We start from the raw sequence: 21,658 nt of genomic DNA on the forward strand, positions 1-21,658 counted from the left end.
TCAATCCTGCGCGCGGTCGTAGAAATAGATCAAGCTTATGGACGGTTACTAGAATCAAAACAGGATTCTTATATACCTGTACTAGTCACGCCAAACCACATTACTACATGTAAATATTTAGCGATTTCTCCACAGCACAAGGGCTAGAGCTAAAGAGCTCTAAGAAGATATTTGGAAGCTTCAAATAAGATGAAGAAAAGGTTTGGGCAGCTTTGCTACGCAGACCTCACTGCGCCCGTATTTCTGCTTCTTAGATATATAACTGATGAATTGAAATAGGTAGAGGAAAACAACAAAGAAGGGCGATTTCATGGGCGATTCAAGCTACGAAATTATTCATTGACCAATTTTTGACGTGAGGCCCATATTCACTCTACGCTGTTAGGCCTCTAGATTTTCGCTATCCAGTCATATATTATAACTCGGCTTTAACTCCACCTGGTTGACCAGTGATATTCCAACCATTATTCACCACTCCTATCGACAATCTTTTACGTTCGAAATTAAATTAAATAGGAGATAAAAGGATAAAGATCCGATATTTCTTGGTTTGTATATGGATAGAGGAAGACAGGAAACACATACTAACGTCCATCGTTGTCGGAGGGATATTATTACTGCTTCCAAAATTACCTCCAGTTTCGTTTAGTCTTCCGTGTTGTGGGACGAGCTTGAGTTTGTCTTTCGCGCTCTGGGTGCGCCTAAGTACCTCCACTACCATACAAAGGCCCATTAAAAGACGATAAACCATTCCGATTGGTCGTTTAAATTTGAAATTTTATGTTCGGAGGTACGTCGACCGTAATACACATCTAAATCAACAGATCTACTATTCATACATGTCCCTGTACTTGCTGCTATCCAGTATATTTGTACCATTCCATGATGACAAATTGTCATTGATGGCTCTACAGCCTCCCGTATACTTGTTTGACTCCCTTTCAGCTATAAAATAATAGTCATCCTTGTCCATGAGATTGTTAATCAAGTTGAAGTGTCCTCTGTATACCTCAGCACTCGGTGCAGTTGGTCCTAAATAATTTTGGCAGAAACGTCTGTACAATCATCCAGCAGATATAGGATTGTCTCTGACTGAGACATTGACGTCGTTCATATGCAGTACATAATTCACCATCGATAGGTGACCCTTATTTGTTGTAGTGTGATTATTTAATCATAGCCATAGGCAGCGGTATAGTGATATGCCTGCCACCCACCCTTGTATACAGAAGTATCTTCCACTCCAGTCAGCAGCACCAACAAATTTGGGTACCCGTGGGGTGCTGTGATGTGATGTGTTGGAAAGTCTTCGTTACACAATATGTGTATGAAATCGCCCCCTATACTTCTGGATTTTGTGATGTATTTGAAACTATAATTGGCAGAGTCTATATATAAAATCGTCACCAAGCTCCTTCAGTAAATCGCCGCATTTGATAATTGAGGATCCAAAATTTTGTGGCCCCAGGAATTTGGGGTTGTCCTTTTTTATATTTTGTAGGATCAAGAGTAATTCCTTGAGCAGCTCAAGCTCGTTAAAAAGTAGTTCAATGACTTTTGAAACCCAAGGTGTCGAAATGGTCTGCTTGATCCAGCTAATTTTATCGTCTATGATCTCAACCGCGGTGACAATCATCTCCATAGTCCAAGAGCCATTCGTATCTACCTCACAGGTGGTCTTGGCCATATTAAGTACGGGAGGTTTGAAGTGACCGGGATACCTGAAACTATCTTGCTGTGGATTCGACGAGGAAATATTCCCGAGAGTCGGGATAAGATAAACTTTGACAACTGCAAAGGTATTAAAAATATGCCAAGTCCACTCTTGACATTAACTTTTACCACTCCAAGGAACCGCATGGCATAGACGTACAACTAATAATCAAGTCCACACCACCTCAATTAATGTCGCGTTTTCAGACACCACCCCTATTCAGGCGCGTCTCATATCTGTCTTTCTCAAGCCCCTTTCCCATACGAAATGTCATGGGATATCACTCACCACCCAACTCGAGTGATTTCTCGTGAGTCATTCTAAAGAAATATAGCTCGACCAGGAAGTCACGTTCTTTTTAATAAGGAATCTTGGCCAAATTCCATAAAATTCGACTTATAGATTGCTCACTAATTTTTATCCATGCAACGGATGTATAAGCCCATAAACCATTTTTTTATATTGAAAGATTGTGTCTTTATATTTAAGATGAATTATAAGTCCACTTTAGTTATGACCACAATAATGAAGAAAGAAAGAAAAAATAGCCTACTAAGTTTAGTGGGGACAGATTCGACTTGATAACACTAAAAGAAACGATTGCTACAACGTGACGATAAAAATAAAATAAGGATAGATAAGTGGAAAGTGGATGGGGGGGTAGAGGGAAACAAAATGTGAAATAGAGAGTTATACCAGAAACAAACAAGTGGATAGAAAAGGGGTTAAAAGAAAACAAGTGCCTGCCCGCACACCCACATACCCACACATCATTCATACCCTATGTTGATCATGCTCCGTTACTTTCATCACAACATGACCCGCATCCCCCCCCCCTAGCCCCTTATACCACCCAACTGCCCAATAACACAGCCCTACAGCAATATCCGAACTAGAGGCCCATGCAGAAGGTCTTTGCCCCGCGTAGCAAACAACGCCTTAAATGCGAAGAAAAAGAATCAAAAATCACATGCAAATGAACTCTCCCCTTGCTTTTAAAGAATATCGGGTATGCAGTCCTATCCCCATTGACGCTTTTTACTCGCTATATTAAACAAAATCATGCACGTAAGAAAACCCGCGAAACTCCTCTTGCATAGCTTGAGTAAGAACTAAACAAATACGTTAGTAACATAACATCCCACCAAAGAAGTTGAATGGCTTACCAGAATGCACAGGTGTCAAAACAGGGGTAACACTAGTAAACTCCTGGTCGAAATTGGATGTGTCGGTGGCAGAAGTGATCTGAGGTTTGAATGGTGGCGGTATTCTCTTATGGTAAATATCCTCCCAATTCACAGAGTTGAAGAATGCGTGAGACATAATTTCCTGTGCATCTGTGGGGCCAGAACCCAGACGCAACTCGGGTTCCCTTGTCAAGAGTTTCTGCAGGATTGATACTGAGTCACGCGGCATGTGAATCGGATATAACGGCTCATCAGCAAGAATGGCATCGTAGATCTCATCTTCATCCTCGCCTCGGAATGGCGATTGCTGGAGCAACATCTGGTAGATCAAAACCCCAAATGCCCACCAATCAACTGCACGACCGTAGCGTTTGTCCATAAGAATCTCGGGAGCCATAAACTCAGGAGTACCGCAAAATGTGCTTGTGGTAGAACCGTACCACATATTCTCCTTGCATAGCCCATAATCTGCAATCTTAATGTGCCCATCAAGTGTGAGAAGAATATTATCGAGCTTCAAATCACGGTATATAACTCCGTTCTCATGGAAGTACTTCAACGCCAAGCAAACCTCAGCTGCGTAAAACCTGAAAAGATGTCAGTGACCCTACCATAGTATAAGGGAAAGTACACGTACTGCGCCCTCTTTGCTCCAAATTGCTCTCTCTGGATATGCAACATCAGATCTCCTCCACTGATATATTCCATGACGAAGTATACACGTGTTTCGGTCTGAAAGCAGGCATGTAGATTGAGTAGAAAAGGGTGGCGCTCCTTATTGGCCACCAAGAAAACCCGCTTTTCAGATCTCGTACTTTCGACTTCGTCATTTTCAATAATAAACTCCTTCTTCAAAACCTTGATGGCATACAGCTTCTTTGTTCCTTTGGTTTCCGCCAACATCACTTTACCGAAATTACCTTTCCCGAGAACAGCAAGAAAGTTGAAATGATCCAGCCCTATCTTTTGCGGCCGCGATGCAGCACTAGGAGGTGCACCCTTTGGTGGAAATGTAGCGATCTGTGTCTGTGGTGGCTGTTGTACCTGTTGTGGCTGTTGCGGCTGTAGTTGTTGCTGTTGCTGTTGCTGTTGCTTCGGCTGTTGCTGCTGCTGCTGCTGCTGGGCTGGTACAGGCTCGGGGTAGGATTGTTGATGCGGAATAGGAGGTTCCTGGTGCTCATATGGAGATTGTGATGGAGGCGGTGACGATTTTTGTGGCGCTTGTGGCTGTTGGGCCTGTTGGGCATAGGGATTTGGATAGTCTGAGCTTTGTCCATACGAACCTTGCAATTCACTCATGGGTGGCTTTTGGGCAACCGGCGACGCTGGAGCTCCTGACATACGAGATGCTTGCGGATTATAATAGTCCGCAGACTGCCTTCCATATGTACCAGGGGATGGCGGAACTGACGGTGGGCGCTGGGCAGCCAGCGCTGCAGCTGCCGCGGTTGTAGAATCCGTCCTTTGTTGCGGGGGACGCTGTTGTTGCTGCTGCGGGTAAGCTTGCTGTTGCTGTGATAAACGGGTTGGTGACTGAGAAGCACCATATGCAGCAGTTGCTGCTGATACGGCCGATGGTGAAGATGGCGCACCATATGCAGGTTGACTCTGACGCTGTGGTTCCTTCTGGATTGAATTTCTTGAGTCCAATCCAGCACCATATGGGTCGCTTTGTGGTCTCTGGGACAATGGCGATGATGGGGCCTTGGCACCGTCCAGCAAAGTTGACTTCTTTCTCATTTTTTTCATCTCATAGAGAATTTGATTCGCGACTTCCATGGACATACCACAGAAATCAGGAACCAGATGCGCACACTGAGCGTGACAAGTGAGAGCGCATTCTTTTCGGCATTAGCGTTTGATAAATTTATGGATTGGAAAGTAGATTACCTGAGCATTTGCGCGAATTCTTTTTCCCGACAGGCAGCATGTAACCACAGTGACAGCACCAATTGGCGCCCATGTTAGTCATAGGCTCAAATCTGTGTGGGATACGATGATTGAGTTTCTCTTCCTCTGGGTCGGACTCGGTATTTGACTTTGATATGCACTTTGTGACGACCTTTGGATAACACTTTTTGTGGCAAGTGTACTTGCAATCCGAACATTGCATACCCGTCGAATACTTGAGAAAATCGCTGCAAAGCGCACAACGCATGATGTTGTAGAACTGCTGTTGCACAAACTTATGGCCATACATTTCGTGAACCTCTTCTTTGCGCGCACGAACAGCACCTTTTCTCCCAAGTCCAAGATCCAGCGGACGCTTGTTCTGGTTAAATTTGGCTATGAAAGTTAGCAACTATAAAGAAAATCAATTACCCCAGGGTATTTTACCAAAGCTTAGTGAGAGGTGAACTTGTCCGACAGGTTCCAATGCAAACCACGCATCAATACACACCTCTCCAGGTTGCTGAGTTGGTTGAGGCCGTCCTGTAGTGTTGGCATATAATCCGGCTCCTCCAGCTCCTGCAGCTGCAGGGCCAGGAAGTCCTCCGGCGTTGAACGCGTATTGACTCTCGTTCGGCCTGGGTCCACTGTTTTCCATTGTTTCCGCACTCACCCACCCAGAGCCGGAGATTTCTTGCTCTACTTTCTTTCTTCTCAAGTCCTCAGCAATATCGGATATCCGGATCCACAACAGACCAATCGGCATCGGATGATCTGCTGGCTTGTCGTAAATTGTCATCTCGATCTCATTGGCTTTGTCCACATCAATATCATGGTTTTCGTCAAGCCACTTGTCGTTCCTGGTCGACTTTGTTCTAACACGTACAATATCTTCAACTTTAATTATCACAAAGGTTTCAGGTCCTCTGGCGAATCGTGAAGTGGTCGCATGGTCAACGTCCTTCACAGCGAGAACACGGATTCTCAGGCGACCAGTAAGAGGACGGCGGATATTAGGAGCATTTATACTGTCATCTGCACCAATCAGCATTCCGTTGTTCCGATATGCATCGGTATCGATACATACCATCTGCCTCGTCGCCAAAATCCATATCAACGTGAAGATCTTCGTATCGCTTCAACGCCTGTTTCAACAACTGGATTTTCTGGGCACTTTCTATCCGTTTGCTCTCGGCATCTTGTCTGCTTTTGCGATCTCCTTCAAGCTGATAAAGCTTTACCATTTTCTCAATTCCTTCTTTATACTGTTTCTCCACGCTTAGTTTGAATTCCAATTGCGATAACATCAATTGAATGCGGGGCCCAAGATGTGGAGTATCATATTTGATGAGATCTGTCAAGAAAATCAGAAAATGATCTAGGTACATAGCTTCCAGTAAAGGTCATACCAAGTTTCGAGTAGTTTGTTTTAGTTCTCGGTTGTTGACTAGCAAACGGTGGATTCGGGGGAGCCAGAGGTTGTTGGTACCCCCCATAATTTCCTTTTCAACATAAGTACTTGCCCCGTGCGAGAAAAAAAAAAGAATGTTGCGCACCTCCGTCGTTCATACTCATCCCTTCCATGCCCGTCTGCATAACCCGGTTCTGCAGCTCAGTGTAACGATCCTCTAGATAGCTCAAGTTCCTTTGTGATTCACGGATCTGACTATCGAGTCGCTGTTGAACGGCTGCATTGTCGGTAGAGCTACGCATAGCCCGAGCACCGTTCATCAGGACCTTCTCACGCTCTATCTTGCGATAGACATCCTGCAGAAGCTTATCCGCCATAGCTGTGATAAGATAAAACCGAATCTAGCAGAATTCGAACTTGACCTAACGATCGCTTTATCTGTCTTCTGACAGTTGTCGGGGTGGTGTGTGAAGTTCCCCTGTCAAAGGTTCAGGCTATGACGAGGTTCCACTCCTTAGCTGAGCGCGTGTCGGGTTCCGCCTCAACGAAACAAAGAAAAAAGTAGCAGGGAAAAACACCACCAAAGGAGACCCGCCCTGAATAAGTTTACTAACAAACTGAGAGCTCGCGAGGTGAGTAGACAAAATCACGGGTGAAACTATTCTGTTGAGGTCGGTAAAGGAGGGGTATCAACAGGCTGCGGCACTTCTGGTGGGGGGCCTCTCTGGGATTGGAGCAGGGTGGAGGTGGCTGATATGCCAGCTTCAGATGGCCAGCTTACTCATTTTCTCTGATTCAGTTAGCCATCACGTGATATGTTGATTTCACGTGATCGTCCCAAACATACATGTATGTAACTGTTTTGAGGTCTTCTAGATACATCACGACAAGTTACTGATTCACAAAGATCTCCTATGAACCACTTATTTCAAGTAAAGTTTTATAGAGGACTATCAGGGCATACTCCCTCCCAAATCAATATCTGGGGAAACCAGGAACAACATACCGCCAAAACTCGAAAAATTGGCTATCTCCGTCCAGGGATTACCACTTGAGTGATTGGTTGAATGGCATCGATCTGCACCAGAAGTTTCCCGTACAAGTAATTTTGATCTAGCCAATTTTTCGAGTTATGGCGGTACATATCATACAAGCCTGCTGGCCTGGGATCTGGGGAGCTTCTAATTAGCACCTCCTAATATTATCGTGCGTAGCAAGTACATGTGCAAACTTAGGCTAAACTCTTCGTGAATTAGGTTCCCGAGGAGGAATGATCGCTGCAAGGTGAGTTTTACTCCTGATATTTGCGAGTCTACAGAGCCTATTAGGAACGTATAGCTCCTCACGATTTTACACTACATGTATATACTTGCTGCGAGAATAAGTTTCCGCCACCACTTTTTGTTGCAACCGCATTTTCACGTACAAACTTAGCGGAAACTTATTCTCGCCGCAGGTACATGAAGTTCTTATCTAATCTGTGATAAATCACCTTGCCATGGCACTTCTCTGCGATGTTTATATCACGACTTCCCTATTGGGTTTAAGTAACATGATTGAGATCAGGTCTGATGGCTTAAGGTATAAACCCTTTCCTAGCTGATAGCAAGATCAGTCAAAGCCATTATGCATGTCTGGCCTTAGAATGATCTTAGGAGCACCATAGAGATTCTTTAAGGCACATGAGGTTCCTATAACGTTGGGCATGATATGTTTTTGCTCCCAAAGCTGTAGAACATCCGAGTCTTAAACCAAGTGTCAACGGTAGAATTGATGGATGTCTAACAGATTTGGGATTGGCGGAGCCACGTGTACTCTAATATTTACTCTTGCACTAAGATTTTTCGGGCCTGGCGTGAGGCAAAGCACAGCATCCCAGTTGTTGAATTCAACCAGTGGGTAATCCGTGGTATTCCCCGACTTTCTCTACTTACATATACACAAGTACTAGAGCACTACAGGTATTGTATTCTATTACAATTCCAGCACCACTGGTTAAAATCAAACCAGCCAATCACCTAATAAATGGTTATAGATTCTTGGTCATGTGTGAATCATACGTTATCACTCGTAGATGGTCCAGTCATGACTTTGTTCTTGGGCTGTTATCTGACAACCTTTCAGAATGTATGACCGGGTCATGTCTGTGTGTAGCCGTCATTCGGGGATGACGACCTATATCTACAGGTAAGTACATGTAAGTACAGTACGTGTACATGTAGTCTTTCCGGTCCCAAAGGGTCCCTAAACCTTCCCATATACATGTGCATACTAATAAAACCAATCAAAAGATCTTTACACTCGAACTACATAACAAAAAAAAGTCTTCATCACATTTTCATCATAGGTTATCACTCGGAACCACTCGTCCCGAGCCATCCTATGACTGGGATCAGCGACAGCACAGCTGTAGATTGCAAATCAAGTCTATTCCTGATTTTAAATCCGAAATAATATAAAATAATTACTTGGCATAGTAAGTTAAAAACCTTATCAAAATCTTCAGGAGAGTCAAACGCTCGATCAACAGACTGATCCTAAAACTTCAATACCCCTATGTGTGTTATGTCGATAATTTTAAAAATATCACATATAGAACGAATCAGGGGCTTTTTGCTTTTATAAATCTCCGTTGCCAATATGAGGGAGACGACGAGTAACATCATCACCAGAGCTATTCTCTTATCTATATCATATGTATTGGATGAGACTGCTCGACCGCCCGCAGCCCAGACGATGCGGAAACAGCTTCCGATGTGATACTATTTCGAAGGCGGTTATCCCCGCGACCGGCGATTATAGAAAGGCTGTCATAGACGCGTTTAAAACCCCGCGATATTGAGTCTGCGTCATGAGACATCACTCGGAACACAGATGCCTTGTCACTTTAAAGTTTAAAAGAAGGCCACATCCACAAAGAATTTGCACCCCCAATTATACGTACACGGATCATGTCAGAATCAAAGCTTTGGCACTCCATCTGGAGAACTATGTGATGCCTGCAAATTCATTAATCCACGGGAAATACATTGTGCGCTCGTTGGCCTGTGTTTTTGGGAGCACAGAGCCCCCTTAAACCGTGCGGCCTGGCACCCAATCATGGAGATGGGTAATCAACCAGGGAGCACTGCTGTTTCTTGTCTCCTGTAGCCTCGGTCCCAGGCTCAGGTGGTGTGATTTATTTCGTGTGGCTGATAATGCCCGCTAGTCCTATTTTGACATCAAATTTCTATCACCACTTCTGAGCCTGGTGAATTTGCTGCCATGCCTACACCGTATATTTTTTACCCCCCAAAACCTCCTCCAAAATGACTGGATCGCGCTGAATATACAGCGCAGCCAAATCCCCGCTGTACCCAGCTCGCTGCGCACCCAAATCACCCAATTTGTCGTGCGAGCAATACCCCGCGCACTGCGCGAGCCACCACCCGCGCAGCGCAGGCAACCCATCCGCGCAGCGCAGGCAACCCATCCGCGCAGCGCAAGCAACCATCCGCGCAGCCAAATCCCCACTGCACCCAGCTCGCTGCGCACCCAAATCACCACTGCACCCAGCTCGCTGCGCACCCAAATCACCGAGTAAGTCGCCTAGGTGGCCTACATATATGCCAGCCCGACGTTCAGTACGGAGGGCCGCCTCCGGGCGCCCATTCATTCCTTCGCACTATCCTATATCTGCCAGCTCAACCACTCAACAGTCACCTATGCACAGTAATTATACCTCGCCGCCTCCGCCTCCTACCCTAGCTCAACGCTTATCTGCTGCGCGGAATATGGTGCGACAGTATGGTTTCGATGATATCCCCAATTGCCTATTAGCAGAACTTCAGTGTACAGATCCATCCGTGCTCGCGCGTTCCAAAGCTTACTTGCAGCGCGGTAGCATGGGCAAGCTTTTATGTGCTGCGCTCGTACACTCTTCTAATTCCATCAAAACCCTCGCAAAGGATATTGATTTGCGTAATGCATGTGTGGATATCGTCGAGAACCTTGTGCACAGCGAAATGAGCGCCCTTATAGCTGCACCGCACATGCGCAAAAAGATGAATCAATTTACCCATGAATACATCAGCGGATTTTCACTCTCTGATATTGCAGTAGCGCAAAACAGCTTCGCCCCCACAGTCAAAAGGCTCGTTGATGCAATGATAGCGCCTAGCGCTCAAGACCCCGCGCGCACTCAAGACCCCGCGCGCGCTCAACACCCTCCCCGCGCTCAAGACCCCGCGCACGCTCAAGACCCCGCGCACGCCCAAGACCCCGCGCACGCTCAAGACCCCGCCTCCCCGCTGGGCAATCATTATCAACCCCACCAAGAAGACTCAGAAGATCTCCCTTCATTCATAGAGCTGGGAGTCGGTACGACTAGTACGCAGAAACCTGCGCCCACCAAGCGTTATGATATTGTCTCTACAGTTGCCATCAGCATTGCAGCTTATGGGCGCTCACAACGCGCCAATTCTCTTCAGGGCATGGTGGGCTATTATTTGAACGCCTCCGGCGCCGGTAAACGAGTGATAGAGGTCCTCCACTGCCTGGGAATCTCTGTCACTTATGAGGCTGTAAACCACGCACTGCGTGCTAACGCCTCTGCCCTGCGTGATATGCTACGCATCAAGGCTGCTGCCCACCCGTTCTTTGTTTCCTTCGACAACATGGTTTTCTACCAAAGGGTAAAGACTCATACTACTGGTAATCGTCAATATCAACAACACTACACTGCGGGGTATATTGCATTCCTGCAGGGCACCCCGCGCGCTGGGTTCCTCCCTCGCGCTGAAATGCTCAACCGTGATAGTGCCCGATTGATATCTGCGCGCGACGTAATGGTGGACTCAACAACCTTCCAATACACGCGCGACGCCGCGAAGGCCAACATATGGAATATACTCCACAAACATGCGCATGGTGCTATAGAGCTCAATATGCAGCGCAGAGGAAAAGATGGCACTATCATCAAGCCAGGTTACGAACCATTCATTGCCCCCGCACTGTTTCCATTGCCCTTGAAAAAATCTGACCTTCACACGATGCCCACCTTCCATAAGAATGAGGCCATAATCAGCGAGGTTATCGACATCATAAAATCAATTCTACAGGAGCTTGATATCACCGCCCACCAGCTTATGGACAAACTGATCCTCTTCAAGGGCGATTATATGACCGTGAGAAATATACTGTACGTGCGTACTTGGCACAACTCTGCATTCCCTAAGCTAACTTCCGCTAGGAAGGCTGTTTTTCGCAGGCAGGAAGATCAACCTGCGCACCAAATGGAATACGTGGAGCCCGTAATTGGTCTCTTTCATCTGCAAATGTGTATGCTGGGCACTATATTTAAGGCGCACTGGGGGAATGATGGTCGAGAGCCCACTAGTATCCTCCGGTTTGTTAAATTACTTCGAAAGCCCGCGATAAACACACCTAAACCCAAGGATTTCCGCGCATACGATCAATTCTTTCAACAAATACTTGAAGCGCATGTAATATCTCTTGCTGCCGAAACTCTCAACGCCGACACCGTCGAGTTGTTCAATCACCGCCTCCGCGCAGCCAACTGGCGTCTTGTAATAGAGGATATGGTTGATGCTATATTCCCAGTATGCGGGGGACTATCCGTCGTCAAGCGCAGGCGTTTCTGTGAGCGCGGCATTCCTGTTCCGCACCAATCCAGAGATATTCTATATGAAAATGCGATTTTACTACTGCAGCAAGGATTGGTGTACGCTGACTACGGTGCGGCGGTATGCGCGGGGGATCCCGGGCGCCTGGAGCACATCATTCGCCTCTGGACCACGCAATTACATGGTACCCAAAATATCAATTACCCGCGCGAGGTGATTCATTTGATTGCTTGCATGGAGAAAATATGGTCCCCAGAGATGAGAAATATATGGCGCCACAACTGCCTGGTTAATCCCTCTGGGCGCAGGGGGGCATGGGTGCCCGACGACCTATTTGGTGAGTATGTTGTGCGTGAGATCAAGGCTAGGATCCACCCAAGCAGCAATATTCACTCGGACCAACACCTTAGAGAAACAATATCTCGCCAAGTGATGTCGCTACACGCCAGTAAGGTTTCTATGGAGCGAGAATCGCGTGCGCACAGCTATGGGACGCACTCATCCTTGGTACGCAGCTCAACTGATGTGGCGAATATTGTGCGCGTACTCCTCGATGAAGCCATATGCAGAGACTCGATCCCCCGCGCGCTGGATAGTGTGAAGGAACAACCGCACTGGGAGGCAACAGATTTGATGGGCGCGGGAATAGCGCGCCTCGCAACTGGGGTGCCACTGCGCGAATATATGCAGCGTGCACGATTCAGCTGGCACCCTGGAAAGTCCTCATCAAACACGTCATCGCTGGATCTCGAAACCGAAGAAGATTTTGATACTGATATACTTGGCCCAGAAGCCGGGCTAGACGATCTCCTCTGACACATTGTACGCTGGTTTCTTTGTCTGATGGTTTAGTTCTTTGTCCCTGCGCGCAAGTTTCTTTGTCCCTACGCGCAGGTTTCTTTGTCCTTACGCGCAGGTTTCTTTGCGCGCAAGTTTCTTTGTCCCTGCGCGCGGGCTTCTCTGTGCGCAGGATTTCTTTGTTAGACTATGTAGACTGTTTCTTATAAATCCCAGACTTGAGCGCATACTCGAGGGACAAACTGGACCAATGCCCGACATGTAGCAGTGGACAAATTATGGCAGCCAATCTAAATCATCCTATACAGCATCCGGTCGATGTGGATTTTGCAGTCGGTCAGGCAGCGCTCAATACTGGGCGCCAGATACTCAACCAATTGATCGAGATTAGAGCCCATCTGTTCAATGCGGAGGCGCGGCGAATCAACCGCGCAATATATATGAGCGGATCACGGGAGGTTTGGATACCCATGCGACATGTAGATGGCTCTAGCCCAGGGGCTACATTCCCACGCAACCACGAGGAGTTGCTAGCCATGACTCCCCAGCAAATGGGCACCGTCTCAGCACATTATGGATTGACTCATATACCTTGGCTCAATTATGCGAGTGCGAATAATCCTACGTCGCGCAGACGAAAAATTCTGGCATTTCTTGGATGCCTCGACCTTTGAGAAAGAGCGCGGATATTTATGCGCGCTGTTCTTGCGCGCTGTATATGCTAGGGACACACATTTGCGTGTGCATATTTGCGCGTAAATATATTGAATTGGGGAATAAATCAATAGGCTTAATATATATTTATCAAATCACTCTTTCCTGCCCGTGCGTACTGAAGCAGCGGCCCTGACTTTACCCGCGCGCAGCCCTCCCCGAGGCCTTAGTGGCAGATTTAATCCCTTTGCTTTCTCGTTCCAGCTTGCTATTGCCTTTGATTCAACTTGTTCCTGTGTCTTCCGTGCCGCCAGAATAGTCCTCTTTTGCACCGCGCGCTGTTCTTTAGCTTTGTCTGTAGCTGCGATGGCACGCTGAATCTCTAGTAGTGGCGCCTGCGCGGGGTTTCCGGGATCCACTTGAACAAAACTGAAATCATACATTCGGGGCCGTGGCGGTGCTCGCTCACGTCTTCGCGGGGAAATCACCATCTTGATACTGTCGATGAGTGATAGCAACGACTGTGTGGAGGCCTGGAGGACAGAGTATTCCAGATGCACTTCAGGCGACAGTACCTCGGCCAAGGATTCTGGGCTGTTAATAGTGAATAGCTCCCCTGTAATTTTGGCGATGGCAGCCTCGCTCATGAAATCCGTAGGCATCAAGGAAGGGTATAACCCGCGCACCCAGGCGTTGTATTCCTTTGCGCGCCATTCTATAAGCTTCTCACGCGCCAATACCATCCCAGATTTGGAGGGCGCATTGCTCTTTGCCACTACTACGTCCATATTCTTCTCGAATAGCACACAATACTGGGTCTCGTGGTACTCTGTAGTATATGTATAGCGTATTGAGCGCCGAATATCCACAGGCCCTATCAAAAAATCCCCGTCCCCCCATTCTATTGCATTATTGAAGAAACAATTATCGCAACAAGTAGACGCCGTCGCACTCGTTGGAGGCACGGGAATACCGACGCCCGATATCCAGGAGGGGTCCCCAAACGCGCAAATACCAGCACGCCAACGGCACCCCGCGGTGTTCAGAAACCATACTAGTGCAGGGTCAATATTATCCAGCACACAATGCACATCCGCCGCGAGTGCGCTGTATAGACCCCTAAGAAACTCCTCCATGGATTGCCTTCGCGCGGGGTCAGCCGCGCGGCGCCATCCAAAGTAGAAGCCCCCTTCATTCCCTGGGCGGTCGTTTTCCTCCGGCAGAAAATAACGTTCCTGAACAAATATGCATGCCACCGTATGGCGCGTTGAATCCCTCGCCGCGCGACCAATGCGCTGCCATACTGCAGCGAGGGTAAGATGTGGCATTATTCCCCACTGCACGATGACATCGATGTCTGGAAAGTTGATACCCATAGCAAACACCTCTGTGCCAACAAATATACGGTGCAAGCCATCCTTCACACCTCTCATGTATTGTGCACGGGTGTCTGGCTCAAGAGATGCACTCATGACCTTTATAAGATCTTTGGCGCGCGCAGATATCGAGGGATGCAAGAGGTTTCGTAAATAGCGCGCAATTGTATGCGCGCTATCAACGTTGTCCACAAATACGAATGCCTTTGGAATCATAGAGCCAATAACCACCTGTCTGTCTATAAGAAAGTCAAGTTCATGTAGCGCAGCTAGTAATGCTTGTCTAATAGGTATAACCGCGAGGGTAATATTGGCACGGCCGATTGGCCGCCTGTATATTATAGTCGGCGACGCAAGCAGTAAAACCTTATGGATATAGCCCAATACGTTGGGTGCAAGTGTCGCGGACAGTGCAATGATGGGAATGCTGCGTAGGTGCGCGCGGAAATCGGAGAGGTTGCTATACTCTTGGCGGAATGTTCGATATCCCCACACCACATGAGCTTGGTCCACGGCTATTGCAAGGAGGTTATCTCTGAACGCGCAGGGCTTTCTCAGTATGTGCACCCAGAAATACGACCCAGAGGTAAGGAGGACCTCTGGGGATGCATATACGAGACGATATTTGCCCTCAGCGACCTCACGCAATGCTTGGGGGCGCGCTTGAATCTCCGTCGCGGTAAGAGCGATAGCACCTATTTGATTGGATTGAAGCCACGCTACCTATGTTTGGTCAGTTATACGTACATGTATGCGCGCGCGCTACTAGTATGCCGTGTAGGTTCACATGATTACTTGCCTGGTCGTACATTATGCTCAGCAGTGGAGATACCACTAGGATAATTCCATTTTGCACAGTATATGGCAACGTCTGGAAGATAATGCTCTTCCCTGAGCCCGTTCCGGCACTGACAACGACGTCCCGGTGCATCAATACGTCGGCGATGGCGGCAGCTTGCCAATCATGGAGCTTGATGCTGTACATTGCACGGGCAACGTTGAGCGCGCGCAAGATATAGTGTGCTCGTAAATGATTTGGGTCGACATCGGCGGAATCTAACCACTTTTTACTCTCCATCTTCAGAACTCTTTGGCACAGGAGGTTGGGGCGATGTGACGATAATTGGTGCCTGAAAACTAACTACGTAGTAGATACAGTGGAGCACATGGTTACCCCGCGCACCGCCAAGAACAAGAATGAATACACCCCGCGCAAGTGATACAGCGCGCACCGCCAAGAACAAGAATAATACCCCCCGCGCACGAGATACAGCGCGCACCGCCAGGAACAAGAATGAATACCCCCCGCGCAAGAGATACAGCACGCACCACCAGGAACAAGAATGAATACCTCCCGCGCAAGAAATACAGGTAAGCTATAAGAAATACAGTGCGCACCGCCAGGAACAAGAAAGAATGATACCCCCGCGCAAGAAATACAGCGCGCACCGCCAGGAACAAGAATGAATACCCCCCGCGCAAGAGATACAGCGCGCACCACCAGGAACAAGAATGAATACCCCCGCGCAAGAAATACAGGTAAGCTATAAGAAATACAGTGCGCACCGCCAGGAACAAGAAAGAATGATACCCCCGCGCAAGAAATACAGCGCGCACCGCCAGGAACAAGAATGAATACCCCCCGCGCAAGAAATACAGCGCGCACCTCCAGGAACAAGAAAGAATGATACCCCCGCGCAAGAAATACAGCGCGCACCGCCAGGAACAAGAATGAATACCCCCCGCGCAAGAGATACAGCGCGCACCACCAGGAACAAGAATGAATACCTCCCGCGCAAGAAATACAGGTAAGCTATAAGAAATACAGTGCGCACCGCCAGGAACAAGAATGAATACCCCCCGCGCAAGAGATACAGCGCGCACCACCAGGAACAAGAATGAATACCCCCGCGCAAGAAATACAGGTAAGCTATAAGAAATACAGTGCGCACCGCCAGGAACAAGAAAGAATGATACCCCCGCGCAAGAAATACAGCGCGCACCGCCAGGAACAAGAATGAATACCCCCCGCGCAAGAAATACAGCGCGCACCTCCAGGAACAAGAAAGAATGATACCCCCGCGCAAGAAATACAGCGCGCACCGCCAGGAACAAGAATGAATACCCCCCGCGCAAGAGATACAGCGCGCACCACCAGGAACAAGAATGAATACCTCCCGCGCAAGAAATACAGGTAAGCTATAAGAAATACAGTGCGCACCGCCAGGAACAAGAAAGAATGATACCCCCGCGCAAGAAATACAGCGCGCACCGCCAGGAACAAGAATGAATACCCCCCGCGCAAGAGATACAGCGCGCACCGCCAGGAACAAGAATGAATACCCCCCGCGCAAGTGATACAGCGCGCACCGCCAGGAACAAGAATGAATACCCCCCGCGCAAGAGATACAGCGCGCACCTCCAGGAACAAGAAAGAATGATACCCCCGCGCAAGAAATACAGCGCGCACCACCAGGAACAAGAAAGAATGATACCCCGCGCATCTACCACAGGTAAGCTATAAGAAATAGAGAGCGCACACAGGTTAGTATAAAAGAAACCCTTTAAAGACACGGCCTGGTTGGCGCGAGAAATGGAGCTCGCACCAAAATCAAGAATCCTGCTTTGGCAGATTTTCTGCCCTGCCTTCTAGATTGTCTGCCCCCCCTTCTAGACTTTCTGCCCCCCCTTCTACATCTCCGTCCGAGGGGATTGCATTCACCCAATTGCCGACATCTGTCGTCTTCTGTGATATTTCTGCTGAGCCTCGGGTGGGGCGCCGCGCATCGGTATTGACGTCCTCGTGCTGGGGGGTATCGGGGACGGTGGGGGAGGAGCCTGCCTCATTCTCATTTATCACTTCAAGCTTAGGTGGGAAAACCGCCCTGCTGGAGGTTTGCCTTGTATAGAGCCCTTTATGCCTATCCTCGAAGCCCTGGCTCTGCGGTCTAGGGCCATAGCGGGGAGTCTGGGGCGCGGGGGTAGAGAGGGGCGCGGGGGTAGGGAGGGGCGCTCCAGAATCGACAACATCCTCGGCTTCAAGGTCAATGACACTACAAGCTTCACTTGAAGGCTCACGAAACGCAGTGGTCATATTAGGGGGCCAATATCTCGACCCCGCGCGCGTGATGTTTTCGCGGGGCGATTGAGGATCCATTTGCGTAGATAGCGGTGACGGCGCGTGCTCACTCGTTTTACGCTCGGGGGTTATTCTCATGGTTTTAAGGGGTGCAGAAGGGTTCGCCGTGTGGTGATATCGGGAGCCCATGTCACCTCTCGAGCTCACTTGGGATTCTGCGGGCGGGGCTTTTGCTACCTTGCGCGATTTAAAAATATGCTCGGTGGGTAGGCACGCAGGAGGAATGCCGAAGAAGGCGCTGGTGGGCGACATTGCTTGTTGCGCGGTGCCAGGAGCTTCGGCGGGGTGGTTTTGCCATGAGGGGTTGGAGTGATGCTGCATCTGTTGCGCTGGCTGTTTGGACTGATCGCGCGCGCGCGTAGTATATGCTCTCTCAGTTTTCATGGCTTGCGTTGCGTTAGACAAATTTTCGAGGAGTGATGGTTCTTCTCCGTACAGCTCACAGAGCTTGTCTCTTTTTCTTTTGTACTGCTCAATAAGAGCGTGCTGTTTACGAGTAGCAGTGAGCAGGTATTCCTTACGGCGTAGGGCAGCGTAGGCGATAGTATCCATGCGGTTGCACTCGTCGAGGATTACCCGCTGATGAATTTCATGCTTCATGTAAATATTGGAGCGCGCGTATATCTTGGCGAGGGTATTGGAGAGTGGAGTTTCTTCATTGTAATCACAGGCGGAGTCAAGATTTCCTGGGCGCGCAAATATATCTGCGTCCACTAGGTCCGCAGATTTAGCGCGCAAAGCCCGGAACTTGCTTACATCCTCTGCGATCTGTTGGTTGGTACTCGAAACAGCATTCTCCGCATCTTTCACGATGCCAGTGAAGTCAAAGTTAGGGTCGTCAAAGTTGGAGAGTAAACCTCCATGTGGCGGCGATGGGGGAGTGGGGAGAACTGGCGTGTAGCCGCTATTTTGCGATGAATTCTCCGTGGGGCAATATGGCAGTAGTAAGGCGGTTGGACGGTCTTTGATGGGGGTGGAGGGAATTGGCGGAGGCCATATAAGGGGGGAATTGGTGGCAGGAGTTATGTCCTTGAAGATAGTCGCTATGTAATTATCGCCCAGGTCGCTGATGGGGTCTGTGCCGCACTGATGGAGAGCTTTGCCCACAGCGACGCAAAATCTATCGCGCAGGGTCTTTTCCCAGTATTCATCCGTATCATCTTCGAGCCAGCCAATATGGCCAGGCGGAGCTTTCACCGTGGGCACGCCTATCAGTAGGGGCGTGTGGATTTCAATGAGCTCCGTCATCCCAAAAGCGGTAACGTCCGCCAAAGGTGGGGAGGGGCGAACCCTATGCGCAGTTTCTGCAAGGGACCGTCGTTTAAGATAGTCTTCCAGGAGGGGGCTTTCCTGGAAGATTTGGGCGTATTGCTTGACCTTTTTGACCAGATGGTTTAAAACCTTATCGTGCGCAGCCTGGAAGTCGCCAAGAAGATCAAGTTCGGCTTTGGCAAACAACTCTTCGGCGGGCAGGAGTTGCTTAAAGAGGGCGCGTATAGGGGCTTGAAGAAACCCGGCGCGCACGAAGAATACTTGGGCCCAGTAAAGCGGCACGCGCGCGCTCCATTCTTCAATCGACTATTGAAGGTTAGTAGGCAGCGCGTGGGAATATCTGTAGGGCGCGGGGGGGGGGGGGTCAAACCTTAGAGCTTTGCATGAACTTGCGGAGATGATTGGGTGCGTAATCAGGCTTAATGGTAGGTTTTGAAACAGGCTGCTTTTTCTTTTTGGGGTCTGGCTCCTGGGTGGAGTTTGGATCTGGGGTTTCCTCCACTCGGGCATTGCGTGAGCGCTTTGGGGGGGGGGGCGTCGTGGGGCCAGGAGTATGGGTGCGCTTGCGAGCTGGCCCTGCCATGTTTGGTGTACGGCTTTAATTGCGAGCTAAAGGGCAAGCAAGATATTAGTATGGATATATATCTATGTGAGGTGCAGTGTTTTTTCACGCGCACTAGTATATGAGTACGCGTGATTATCCTTGCGCAGGAAAATATAAAAGGTGCACGGGGATCCTCACGCCCGTGTACCCGCGCGGGGATCCTCACGCCCGTGTACTCGCGCGGGGATCCTCACGCCCGTGTACTCGCGCGGGGATCCTCACGCCCGTGTACTCGCGCGGGGATAGAGATGCGCGGGCAAAAAGGAGCGCAAGAATAGAAGTACGCAGCCAAACAGGAGAGCGAGTAGCGCAAGAATAGAGGTGCGCAGCGAAACAGGGGCGCAATGATACAGATGCGCGGGGAAAAAGGAGCGCGGTGACACAGATGCGCGGGCAAACATGAGCGCAGGAATGTAGACATACATACAAGAATATGGGTACGCGTAGGGTACGCCGTGCGTGTAGAATACCTTGCGCGTGGAAAATGGTGCACTAGGAATTGAATTGGGGGTTTAGGGGCAGAGTATACGATGTGGCGGTGGTAGGTGTATGTGGTGAGGATCAAATTCACCAGGCTGTATGAAGGTTTGACGTGATATATCATGATGTGGCTGGATGTGTGGCTGTAATAACATTACCCTGACCTTGTTACTATTACGTAATACAGCCTGGAAACGAGGCTATGTCTCCTGCAAGATCCAGGCGTCTCCGAAATTTCTTATGTTAAACCCTGGTCTCCCGATCCACGGAACGAATATCTGTTCCGCGTGCTCTTAGTGTCTTGGCGAGCACAAGCGCGGGTGGTCGCGTCTTCCCCTCCGGATCCTCATCTGACATGAACTCCAACGGCGCTCTGGAACTCTTGAATATCTCGAAAAAAACAAAGAAAGGCTCGCAAAACAAAAAAAAGAAACCAACCCCCACGATGTCACTGCAACAAGAAGATGGATCATCTACTTTCACCCGCAAAGAAAAAGAGTCACTGGCGACCTTTGAGAACTTCAATTATACGCTCTGCCATTTCCTCGAGGTCGCGATTCACCAGATCATTTACAATCGTGGAATATACCCAAAAGAGCTCTTTCACGTTACAAACAATTATAATATAGGAACCCATACTTGTAGGCATCCTCAAGTCATCAAATGGATTCGCGATGCCATCATGGCACTTTCGGAAGAACTACTGAAGGTAATCACTATTACTCTGTGACTTTACTCGGGGCCATATCTCTCCCCTTGGTGTAAAACCATGATTATCAACTGACTTAATTCTTAGAACTGCGTTAGACGAGTTGCACTAGTAATCCTCTCCCCAAACGACATATCGCTGGAAAGGTTTATATTCGACATGTCTAGATTTCCCTTAACCCCCGATATTGATGTTAAATATGACGCACCTATGCTGCAACCCGGTGCCGAAGTGCCCCCTTCTAGGCAGGCACTTGCAAATCTGGAGAGAGAATTCCAGACATGCCTGGTTAAATTGAAATACTCAAACATAAGCCTTGGGAAAATTCCCGAGGACTCAACCTTCGGCCTGGCAATTGAACTGAACGACGACCAGGCGGCCCCAAATAATGTAAATGTTATCCCCAGTCCCTGATATATCAAAGCATTACCTTACTGACTTTCAATATAGTATACGGATGCTTGGATGCCCTGTGAGAGGCAGCCAGTCTCGAATAATTCCAAAAAGCCCGTAGTTTCCGCTCCCGATTGCGAGAAAATCACTGGAATACGAACTATCAGAGAAGGCGCTTTTACCTTCAATATTTGGATTGAAGAAAGCAAAGCAAAGTCAAAACTAGCAGTTTGACGATGGAAGCCCCCTTGGATGATCAATTCCATAGTTGGATATTCGTAAAATCAAAGAAATGAGAAAATCGTGTAAGGATTGCGCATGACAACTAAGTCATAATCGTTCTATGAAATACCGTGCAGTAAAAGATAATCATAATAGTCTTCATATAGATCTAATGTATACGCTGA

At 48.4% G+C, this 21,658-nt stretch overlaps 7 protein-coding genes across 7 annotated transcripts; 3 read left to right on the forward strand and 4 right to left on the reverse strand.

The window, feature by feature from the left end:
- Positions 1–1,372: 1,372 nt before the first annotated feature.
- On the reverse strand, positions 1,373–1,687 carry H6S33_004720 (uncharacterized protein; the record flags this gene model as incomplete). Its single annotated transcript, XM_044836070.1, has 1 exon — positions 1,373–1,687. One exon carries the CDS (start codon positions 1,685–1,687, stop codon positions 1,373–1,375), a length of 315 nt encoding a protein of 104 aa, XP_044690693.1.
- Positions 1,688–2,764: 1,077 nt separating this feature from the next.
- Positions 2,765–6,579, reverse strand: H6S33_004721 (uncharacterized protein; the record flags this gene model as incomplete). The annotated part of the gene is made up of 8 exons (XM_044836071.1): positions 2,765–2,826; positions 2,881–3,488; positions 3,539–4,742; positions 5,017–5,187; positions 5,239–5,826; positions 5,879–6,145; positions 6,201–6,293; positions 6,348–6,579. 8 exons carry the CDS (start codon positions 6,577–6,579, stop codon positions 2,765–2,767), a joined length of 3,225 nt encoding a protein of 1,074 aa, XP_044690694.1.
- Positions 6,580–9,466: 2,887 nt separating this feature from the next.
- H6S33_004722 (uncharacterized protein) lies at positions 9,467–12,642 on the forward strand (the record flags this gene model as incomplete). Its single annotated transcript, XM_044836072.1, has 4 exons — positions 9,467–9,477; positions 9,542–9,781; positions 9,834–11,381; positions 11,433–12,642. 4 exons carry the CDS (start codon positions 9,467–9,469, stop codon positions 12,640–12,642), a joined length of 3,009 nt encoding a protein of 1,002 aa, XP_044690695.1.
- Positions 12,643–12,902: 260 nt separating this feature from the next.
- On the forward strand, positions 12,903–13,298 carry H6S33_004723 (uncharacterized protein; the record flags this gene model as incomplete). Its single annotated transcript, XM_044836073.1, has 1 exon — positions 12,903–13,298. The coding sequence occupies one exon, from the start codon at positions 12,903–12,905 to the stop codon at positions 13,296–13,298; it is 396 nt and encodes a 131-aa protein (XP_044690696.1).
- Positions 13,299–13,433: 135 nt separating this feature from the next.
- H6S33_004724 (uncharacterized protein) lies at positions 13,434–15,732 on the reverse strand (the record flags this gene model as incomplete). Its single annotated transcript, XM_044836074.1, has 2 exons — positions 13,434–15,377; positions 15,442–15,732. 2 exons carry the CDS (start codon positions 15,730–15,732, stop codon positions 13,434–13,436), a joined length of 2,235 nt encoding a protein of 744 aa, XP_044690697.1.
- A 1,533-nt stretch (positions 15,733–17,265) lies between these two features.
- On the reverse strand, positions 17,266–19,648 carry H6S33_004725 (uncharacterized protein; the record flags this gene model as incomplete). The annotated part of the gene is made up of 2 exons (XM_044836075.1): positions 17,266–19,371; positions 19,436–19,648. The coding sequence occupies 2 exons, from the start codon at positions 19,646–19,648 to the stop codon at positions 17,266–17,268; spliced, it is 2,319 nt and encodes a 772-aa protein (XP_044690698.1).
- A 946-nt stretch (positions 19,649–20,594) lies between these two features.
- On the forward strand, positions 20,595–21,485 carry H6S33_004726 (uncharacterized protein; the record flags this gene model as incomplete). Its single annotated transcript, XM_044836078.1, has 3 exons — positions 20,595–20,858; positions 20,946–21,248; positions 21,309–21,485. 3 exons carry the CDS (start codon positions 20,595–20,597, stop codon positions 21,483–21,485), a joined length of 744 nt encoding a protein of 247 aa, XP_044690699.1.
- Between the last annotated feature and the right edge of the window lie 173 nt (positions 21,486–21,658).

This window comes from Morchella sextelata (genome assembly GCF_020137385.1).
Source record: "Morchella sextelata strain SCLS chromosome Unknown scls_18, whole genome shotgun sequence".
In the NCBI taxonomy this organism is placed as follows: domain Eukaryota; kingdom Fungi; phylum Ascomycota; class Pezizomycetes; order Pezizales; family Morchellaceae; genus Morchella; species Morchella sextelata.